The sequence below is a fragment of the Nerophis ophidion genome, linkage group LG08 (genome assembly GCF_033978795.1).
Source record: "Nerophis ophidion isolate RoL-2023_Sa linkage group LG08, RoL_Noph_v1.0, whole genome shotgun sequence".
In the NCBI taxonomy this organism is placed as follows: Eukaryota; Metazoa; Chordata; class Actinopteri; order Syngnathiformes; family Syngnathidae; genus Nerophis; species Nerophis ophidion.
Genome location: NC_084618.1, coordinates 16,323,614 through 16,333,578, shown reverse-complemented (window position 1 = coordinate 16,333,578; position 9,965 = coordinate 16,323,614). Strand labels below are relative to the sequence as shown.

General features: G+C 39.2%; 1 protein-coding gene across 4 annotated transcripts in view; it reads right to left on the bottom strand.

Annotated features, from left to right (window-relative positions):
• Positions 1 to 2,636: 2,636 nt before the first annotated feature.
• The window catches only part of mast4 (microtubule associated serine/threonine kinase family member 4), a 241,142-nt gene continuing 233,813 nt past the window's right edge, over positions 2,637 to 9,965 (bottom strand). For all 4 annotated transcript variants that reach the window (XM_061907856.1, XM_061907857.1, XM_061907859.1 and 1 more), the window contains one exon: positions 2,637 to 9,899. In XM_061907856.1, coding sequence (XP_061763840.1) covers positions 7,390 to 9,899 — 2,510 coding nt within the window. In that variant the 3' untranslated portion in view covers positions 2,637 to 7,389. The remainder of the gene's footprint in view (positions 9,900 to 9,965) is intronic.

Here is a 9,965-nt window from a genome sequence, read left to right as displayed (position 1 = left end):
AACACAACAAGTGTTTCTACGAATTGCGGCGCTAACTAACATTCCGTTCCTCCCTCGCGCGGCGCAACATTGCGCAACGGCCTCCGGCTACGATGTGGCCAAATGTGCGACAACGCGAGACCCAAAACCGGGTCTGCCGTCGCTCGGACCTAAGCCGACGTTTCCCAGAGTCCATTGTAAACTGGCAATGACCCCACCAGGCCCCGCCCTTAGCCCCGCCCCCATCGTCCAGGCCAAAGCCTCGCCAGAGGCCACGGGCTGCAACGTGAGCGGCCTTGGCTCAGACCCAAGTCACAGAGTGTTCTCGCTCAGTCCCGCAGAGTCCCGATCCTCGGTGCCAGGACAGGATCCAGTTTTGCAGGAGAAACTGGACAAGAACCACAAGAGTTCTTCGACCGACTTGGATTTTTACCAAGAAAGTTGCAAGAAAAATGGTTCTCCCCCACACAAAAAAAGGGGAAAGTCCTCATCCCACAAAGTCCTGGTCTCACAGGAAAAACTGAAATGTTATGTGGAGGAAAAAAAAAATATATATATATTTTTTTTTAAATATTATATATGTTTAAACATTTTTTTTAAACTGTGAAATAAAATAAAAAAAAGTCCTTTTATTCCAAAATGGAATACATTCATTTTTGTCCTCAAAATTCTACACACAATACCCCGTCATGACAATGTGAAAATGTATTTTAAGGAAAAAGTTGTAATCCTCTACTAAAGTCGAAGTTTTTACAAAAAAAAATTAAATCTTTGAAGAAAAAAAAAAAAAAATCTCACACAGAAGTGGCAGTCTTAAAAAGTTGTAGTTTTATGAAGAAAATTGCAGTTGTATGGGAACAAACTTTTTTCCTCCAGAAAAAAAGTTGTAGTTCTACAAAAACTGAAGAGAAAAAAATAAAAATGTAAATGTGAAAAAATGTAAAGCGTTGAGAAAGTAAAATTTTTCTTACAAAAAGTCGTAATTTTATTTTGACAAAATACAATTGTATGAGAAAAACATTTTCCTCCCAGAAAAAGGTTTTAATTCTACAAAAACTAAACAAACAAAACTACAAATGTAAATGTGAAAAAAATGTAAATCTTTCAAAAAGAAAGTTACATTTTTATTACAAAAAGTCGTAATTCTATTTTAACAAATTACAATTGTATGAGAAAAACATTTTCCTCCCCAAAAAAGGTTTTAATTCTTCAAAAACTAAACAAACAAAACAAAAAATGTAAATGTGAAAAAAATGTAAATCTTTGAAAAAGGAAATTTCATTTTTCTTGCAAAAAAATCTTAATTTTATGAAGAACGTTACAATTGTTCGAGAAAAAACTTTATTCTTCCAGAAATGAAAGTTGTCATCCTACAAAAACGAAACATAAACAACTAAAAATGGTAATGTGGAAAAAAATGTAAATCTTTGAAAAAGAAAATGTCATTTTTCTTGCAAAATTGTTTAAATTTTATGAAGAACGTTAAAATTTTATGAGAAAAAACGTATTTCCTCCAGAAATAAAAGCTTTAATCCTACAAAAAAAAAATTCTTGTTTGTGAAAAAAAAGCTAATCTTTGAAAAAGTTTAAATTTTTTGCCCCCCAAAAATTGATAGTTTTATAAAGGTTACAATAACATTTGTATATTTTGTGTCCTCAAGGGAAAAATGATAATCCTATGAGAACTAAAGTCGAAGTTTTTACCGAAAAAAATACAAATGTTGGAAGAAAAAAATCTTTTTTTTTCTTGCAAAAAAGTTGTAATCCTAGAAAAGTCGTAGATTTACAAAGAACGTTACAATGGTATGAGAATTTTTTTCCCCCACCGTAAGTAAAAGTTGTAATCCGACAAAAACAAAACAGGAAAAACTAAAAATGTAAATGTGAAAAAACATGTAAATCTTTGATAAAGAAAGTTTAATTTTTCTTGCAAAAAAGTCGTAGTTTTATGACAAAAGTCACAACAATATATGAGAAAGTACCTTTTTTTACCCCCTGAAAAAACTAAAAATGTAAATGTAAAAAAAATGTAAATCTTTGAAAGATTTATTTTTCTTTACAGAAAAAATGCCAAACGTTGGAAGAAAATAAATCCTTTTTTTCTTGCAAAAAAGTCGTAGTCCTAGAAAGTAAGTACGTACCAAAGTTGAACAAATGTTGACCTGTGGGTGAAATAATCCTCAAACTAGCTCGTAGTTCGACGTGGAGAAAAAAGTTCCGATGTTCTTTGCAAAAAAAAATCGTAATTGAACAAAGATGTCGGATCAAACCATTTCTGTTGAAATGTTCATGGAAAAAAGTTATAAAATAGTAGTTTTAGGAAGAAATGAGACAAATAACTGTCAATCCAAGTCCTACTTTTACGTATAATTTTTTTTTAAGTCTTAGAAGAAACTTTTTTTCTCAGCTACTCACCACATTTTTACAAACAATTTGGGTTGAACTTAGTTGTTGTTTTTTGCCACTGGCGGAGCAGTGATGGACCACATTCCGGTGGGGCCCCTCACTCTGGAGCCAAAAGGCCCCAAATTAATGAATTTTCACATCCAAAAAAGGTCTACTGGCTGTCATTTAAAGTCCTGGAAGAGCGACACTGCCCCCTGGTGGTCGGAGTCGGCAAGCGCGTCTCCAAAATAAAGCCAAAGAAAACGACATCATGGCTTCCTTTTTTTATTCTCAGTGTGACGCAACATTAGAAGTATATAAATATCTGTTTCTTTTCTTAAATATACAACATCTATCAGCAAAATACACAACTCAAAAAACACATTTTTATTGCACATTTTTCTAAAAAGACAGGGGGGGGGGGGGGGGGGGGAGGTCATTTCTAACACGCCGGAAAGTACAGCACAAGACCAGAAGAACCCGACGACTTCTTTGGGAAAAGTCCGCTCGAAATACGACAAACATCAGCGACACACAACACAGATTTTGGCAAAATGTCCGCTATACAAAAATGTACAAGCCAGGTAACCCCACAACAAATGTGCTTTCCGACTATTTTCTACCTTTCGTGGCTTTCCAGATAACACTCGCTTTTTTTACCCCCCAGATAAGGTGCTTTAGCCCCGCCCCTTTTTCGCGAAAAACTGTGAAATCGACGAGGAAGTCCTGGCGTGCTTACCAAAGCTACTTCCTGGTTGGCGTTCCAATTTTTTTATTTATTTAAAAAAAGGCCTCGAAAATTGAAACGAGAAAAAAGTGAAAAGAGATCGGGATTTTTGAGATAACGCAATCTTGACCGGAGAGTACGAAGGAGTGCTCTTAACGAGGAAAAAGTCGTAATGTTACGCGAGGGAATATCATTTTATTCGAAAAAAGGCAGAATTTTAGGAGAAAGGTTTTTATTCCCACCACCAATTTTTTTTATTTTTTTTACAGAAAAATGGCATTTTTTACGAAAAAAAAAAAAACAATATTAGAAGATGTATTTTTTCCCCCTCGAGAATAAAGTCATAATCCTACAAAAATAATTTTTGGGGACAATTTTAGGAGAAACAGAGGAAAAAAAAAAAAAAGACAAATCTTGAGTAATTGTTTAAGAAAAATGTTATGAAAATGTTTTCAAGAACTGAGTTGTAAATTCTGAATGAGGTGTAACAAAAAAAATACAAAGTTAATGGTAAAAAAGTTGTTTTATTGAAAAAAAATAATACAATTTATGGTTTAAAGAAAAATATTTTTGGAGAAAAAAATGTTGAGAAATGAGAAATGAAAAGTCGTAATCCTACCAAAGAAAGTTCTGTAAAGGAGTTAAAAAACTCCTTTGGGAGGAAGAGCTAAATCCATGATACAAGAATCAAGTATAAGTTTTTGAGAATAAAGTCGTAACCCTTCCAAAAATAAATTTTTCGGACAATTTTGGGAGAAACAGAGGAAAAAAAAAAGACAGATCTTGAGTTGTTTACGAAAAATGTTATGAAAATGTTTTCAAGAATTGAGTTGTAAATTCTGAATGAGGCGTAACAAAATAAAAAGTTAATGGTAAAAAAATAGTTTTATTGAAAAAAAAATAATACAATTAATGGTTTAAAGAAAAATATTTTTGGAGAAAAAAATGTTGAGACATGAGAAATGAAAAGTCATAATCCTACCAAAGAAAGTTCTGTAAAGGAGTTAAAAACCTCCCTTTGGAGGAAGAGCTAAATCCATGATACAAGAATCAAGTATACGTTTTTGAGAATAAAGTCGTAATCCTACCAAAAATAATTTTTTCGGACAATTTCGGGAGAAACAGAGGGGGAAAAAAAAAAGATAAATCTTGAGTTGTTTACGAAAAATGTTATGAAAATGTTTTCAAGAATTGAGTCGTAAATTCAGAATGAGGTGTAACAAAAAAAATAAAAAGTTAATGGTAAAAAAGTAGTTTTATTGAAAAAAATAATACAATTTATGGTTTAAAGAAATATATTTTTGGAGAAAAAAATGTTGAGAAATGAGAAATGAAAAGTCGTAATCCTACCAAAGAAAGAATCCATGATACAAGAATCAAGTATAAATTTTTGAGAACAAAGGCGTAATCCTACCAAAAATAATTTTTCGGACAATAAAATTTTGTGAAAAACAGAGGAAAAAAAAGTTGTTTTTTGCGAACAAATGTTAGGAAATTTGTAGAAATGAGTCGTAATTTTAAGAAAAATCCGACACAATTAAGGCGCTTATTCCCCCTCCCCCCAAAAAATAATCTTAGAAGTTAGTTTTCGTGAATCAGGTGTAACCAAAAAAAAAAAAGTTTTATTGAGAAAAAAAAAATACAATTTATGGTTTAAGGAAAACTCTTTTTGAAGAAAAAAACTTGAGAAATGAGAAATGAAAAGTCATAATCCCACAAAATAAAGTTCTGTAAAGAAGTTAAAAACCTCCCTTTGGAGGAAAAGCTAAACCCATGATACAAGAATCACATTTAAATTTTAATATTTTAATTATTTCTTTGAGAATAAAGTCGTAATCCTACAAAAATAATTTTGCGCAAAATAATATAATTGTGTGAGAAACAGAGGGGAAAAAAAGATAAATCTTGAGTTGTTGTTTTTTACGGATAAATTTAATTTTTTTCGTAATTAAGTCGTAATTTTAGTAAAAATCCGACACAACCGGGTCACGTTTTTTACACAAAAAAAAAGAAGTAATTTTAGAAGTTAGTTTTTGTGAATGAGGTATAACAAAATAAAAATAAAATTATGGTGGAAAAAGTAGTTTTATTGAGAAAAAAATACAAGTTCTGGTTTAAGGAGAACCATTTTTTATGAGGTGTCTATTTTTTGAAGAAAAAAGCTTGAGAAATGAAAAGTCGTAATCCTGCAAAATAAAGATCTGTAAAGGAGTTAAAAAACTTCCCTTTATGTTTTATGGAGGAAAAGCTAAATCCAGTAGAAGTTTTATGAGACACTCATTTGAATTTATTAATTACTTATTTGAGAATAAAGTCGTAATCCTACAAAAATAATTTTTCAGAAAATAATACAATTTTGTGAGTTGTTTTTTACGAAAAAAATATGTTATGAAAATTTTTTCCAAAATTGAGTCATAATTTTAGGAAAATCTAACACAATCTAGTTGCGTATTTTTTTCTTCTTATAAGTTTTTTTTTTTAATATAACAAAGTAGTTTTCGAGTTTGAGGTGTAATCCCAAAATATATATTTTATGGTAAAAAATTCAACATTTTAGGAAAAAAATAATTTTTTTATTGAGGATAAAAAACTATAATTTATGGTTTAAAGAAACATTTTTTTATGAGGTGTCTATTTTTGGAAGAAAAAAAAACGTTGAGAAATGAGAAATGAAAAGTCGTAATCCTACAAAATAAAGTTCTGGAAAGGAGTTAAAAAACCTTACTTTATGTTTTATGGAGGAAAAACTAAATCCATGATTTAAGAATCAAGTAGAAGTTTTGTGAGATGCTAATTTTCATCTTTTAAATATTTCTTTGAGAATAAGGTCGTGATCCCGCTAATCTAAAGTTGTAGCTTTTATGAAAAAAAATGCGTAATCTTATAAAAAAGATAAATAAAACATTGTAATCCCACAAAATAAATTGTAGTTTTACGGGGAAAAAGTCGGAATATTACAAAAATATTTTTGGGGAAAATAAGACAATTTTATGAGGAAAAAATTGTTTTTTGGGGTCTTATTTTTTTTTTTTTTTTACGAAACCCCCCCAAAAAAATTTAGGGAAAAATCTGACAAAAATGGTTTCATAAAAAAAAAAAAAAAAATCATAATCAAATTGCGTTTTCTTTTCATGGTAATGTAATCGTACAATTAAAGGTTTTTTGGTTGTTGTTTTTTAATAGAAAAGAAAGCTTGACTAAACTTTTTTTCCCCAAAAATAGAGTTGTAAATACAACAAAAAAAAAAACGTATAAATCTTCGGAAAAAAAAAAAATGATTTATTGAGAAAGAAAAACAAAAGTTTGGGTTTACGAAACAAAGATGTTATGACATTTTTTGGACAGCAAAAAAGTTGAGAAATGAGAAAAAAAAAGTCGTAATCCGACAAAATAAACCTCACTTTGTGTTTTATGGAGAAAAACTACATCCAAGGTACGGGAATCAAGTAGAAGTTTTACCAGAAAAAAGGTTTAATCTTCATAACTTGTTGGAGAAATAAATCGTAAAGTCAATCTAAAGTCGTAATCCTTTGAGGAAAATCGTTTTGGTTTTCTTTCTCCAAACAAAATAAGTCGTAGTTTTGCGTAAAAAAATCGGAATTTCGTAAAATTTTTATTAACGTTACGCGTACGTTTTTCACGAACAAAGTCTTAGCTTTACGAAACAAGTACGACTCGTGGAAAATGGAGAACAATGAAAATCGCAATCTTCCGAGAATAGTCCGAGTTTTACGAGAACTCGTCCATTGTTAGAAATTTTTCCCTGAAGACGTAACTTTAAAACGTTATTTTCGTAACTCTACGACGTTACTCTCGTGTCGCTCGTACTCCTTCGTACTTCAAGTCGTCTTTAGATAGCTCGCAGTCCGACCAACCGGGGCCCTTTCGTCGTTCACGAAAAACCCTTTAAGTAATCAACGTTATTTTCGACGTTATTTCCGACGTTTGTCGGCCTCACAGTCCTCGAGTGAAATGCTACATTTTCCATGAGCGTGAGTCGTTGCAGACGTCAAACGGCCTACGACGATGAATCCCGACAAAGGAATGTGGTCAAGCATGAAGAGTCGTTGTCGTCGTCTACGGCGCGATGATGTCACAGGAAGTGGCGTTTAAAAACATGGCTACGTACGCAACATGGCGGCTCTACTGCATTAAAACGAGTGCAAGTGAGGAAAAAAAGCGTTTTATGGCACCTTTCGGGCGACGCCTGCCCACGTCCGGGAACCACGGGAGCAAACGCCAGCACGCGTAACAGCTTCTCCGGTCCTGGATTAAAACATGAAGGCTCCTTTAAAGGTTTACTTTTTGGGACCGGAAGTCCCGCGCACGGTCTTCCCTTTGCCGGAGTCTTTGGACGCGTCCCGTTTGGCGCTCTTGAGTGCGGACGCGCCCTCCTGTTTCTTCTTTTCCGCCTGCTTAGCCACCTTGTCGGGGGGCGGACCCCGAGCGGACGCATCCGTGGTCTCCGAAAGGCCGGCCTCGGGTTTGGACTCGGGTCCGGACTGGTTGTGCGGCGACGTCGTGCGCTTTGTTTTCGGGTCGTGATGTTCCTTAACAAGTGGGGGTTGTTTCTTGGGGGAGGGGTCTTTGTGTTTGGGCGGTGCCCCGACCAGTTTGTGAGACACCACCGCCCGATGTTTGGACTTGGATTCTGTGCTCTCCTTGAACACGAGGGTGCAGGCTGCTACTGAGGATTTGGGTTCTGGTTGCCTGGGGCTAGGGGGAGTAGCCGGGAGAGGTTTTTCCTGGAGACCGCTCCCCGAGGGCAACGTGGCGTCGCTCGGCTTAGAGTCGGGAGTAGCTCGAGAGGCGGGGAGCGGTTCTTGGGGTGACGGTTTGGGACCGAGAACGTTCTTGGCGACTGGAGGATCGTGATCCTTCAGGTCCTCCACAGGCTGTGGTTCGCACTTCAACAAAACTCCCATTGAGGGTTCTGGCGTTGATTCGGAAACACCGCCTTGGATCGTCGGCGTGCGGTACTCTGATATCTGCTGGGCCTTTTCTTCTGGAAACATCTTTGTCTCTGGATGGTCCGACAGAAGACAGTCTCCCCTTGGAGGCCCATTTGGATCTGAACCACATGCGCTCAACCCATCCCTCGGGACGCCACTTTCAGTGCCAGCAGGAAAGTTCTGAGCTGATGAGGTTGAGCTTTGGACCTGCAATCCAACACCAGATGTTGATGGCGTGACCGCAACATGTGGTTCTGTACCTTGAAACCTCATATTTGATGTTTCCAACTCTTGCTTTGGGTCAGAACTAGCTTGAGGTCCCACTTTTGCCGGCATCTCCTGGTCTTCTTCCTCCTGGTCTTCATTGCTGACTTCCCGGATGGACGGTGTCTTCCCACAAGAGAAGTGTCGGGATGACGTCACCTTCATGCAGGTTCTGCCGTCCTGTTTCACAGTCGAGCTAGAACCGTCAGGTCTTGCTTCTTTGGGGATCATCTTTGGGGGAGTCTCGGTACTCGGCGTGCAGCTCAGCGGGCTTTTGGGTTTCTCGGGAGGTTTCATCTGGCGGTCGGCGGCGTTCTGCAGCCAAACGGGAGGCGAGACCATCTTGCACTCGGTCATCTTGGACAAACACGGGTCTGTCTTGGAGATCCTGGGTCCGGAGAGCAGGCCGATGTCCAGGGTGCCCTCCAGAGGCTTGAGAGAGGACACGTGGCGTCCCTCCAGTTTGTAGTCAGAGGACGTCTTTCTTAAAGGACACTCGCCCGAGGAGATGAGCTGCAGCTTTTCCACGGCGGTCTCCCCTCGGCCAGAGAACATTTTGGCGGCCAGACCGTCAGGGACGCCGCCCTGTCCCGCTTTCATGTGCTCGTGAGTCGCCGCGTCCAGCTGGAGGCTTTTGGACCTGGAGGGACCGAAATGGAGGGTGTCGTGGATGTTGGGAGAGAGACGACACACAAAGTCCTCCCGCTCCTCGAAGGACAGCCTCTTCCTGGTAAAGTCCGTGTTGGGAGATTTGAGGTCCGCCTTGGTGTTGTCTTTTATCTGTCGAGGATGCGTCCACTCGCCGTCGCCGCCACAGGCGAACGAGTCGCCGCCGACGTCCGACACGCGACCGCAGATTTTCTTATAGAGAACGTCTTTGAGGGCCACACTGGCCGACTCGGGACAAACTTTGCTTTGAGTTCGCATCCGCTCCTCGCAAAGGGAGGAGTCGAATTCCTGCAGGAAGTCTTGCCTCCTCTTCATCTCCTTGTCGGACTCCTCCGCAGAGTCCTGACGTCCGTCCCTGCGGCCCACCGGCCTCTTCAGGCAGCCCTGCTCCACCGGCCGCAAACGCGGGACCGTCGTCTCGCAGGCGCTTCCCTCCACGTCGTCGCCTTCCTCCTGGTCCTGCGCCTCCTCCTGAGTCACCTCCAGGCTGTGCTTCCTGGTACAAAGGTGCTTCTTGTCCCCCGTGTAGGACGGGGACAGCTTCTCCTCGGACTGTACCCGTTTGAGCAGGGGGGAGCGCGGCGGCTCGGCACTTTTAGGCCGCACGATATGGCGAATGATTGTGGGCGGAGAGTGTATCTTGGTGGGGAAGGACTGGGCGCTTTTGGAAATGGACACAGAGTGTCCGGCGAGCAGCGGGGAGGGCGAGCGCTGCGGCGACGTGGGCTGGGGGGTGGGCGACGGCGTGCGGGCCAAAGGGGACAGAGGAATGCTTCCGGCTGACTTGCGGCGCCCCTGGCGGAGTCTCTGACCGGGCAGCTTGGGGCCCAGACCGTGGAGGGTGCTGGGCCGGATTTGGGCCGAGCCTGCGGGGGAGTTGGGGGTGCTGGAACTGGGCGAGCTGCTCTGGGAGGAGTTACCCCCTTGAGGGCCAAAGAAGAAAGGTCAGTTAAAAAGGGAGACGCACTTTGACCGAGAGAGGGTGAACA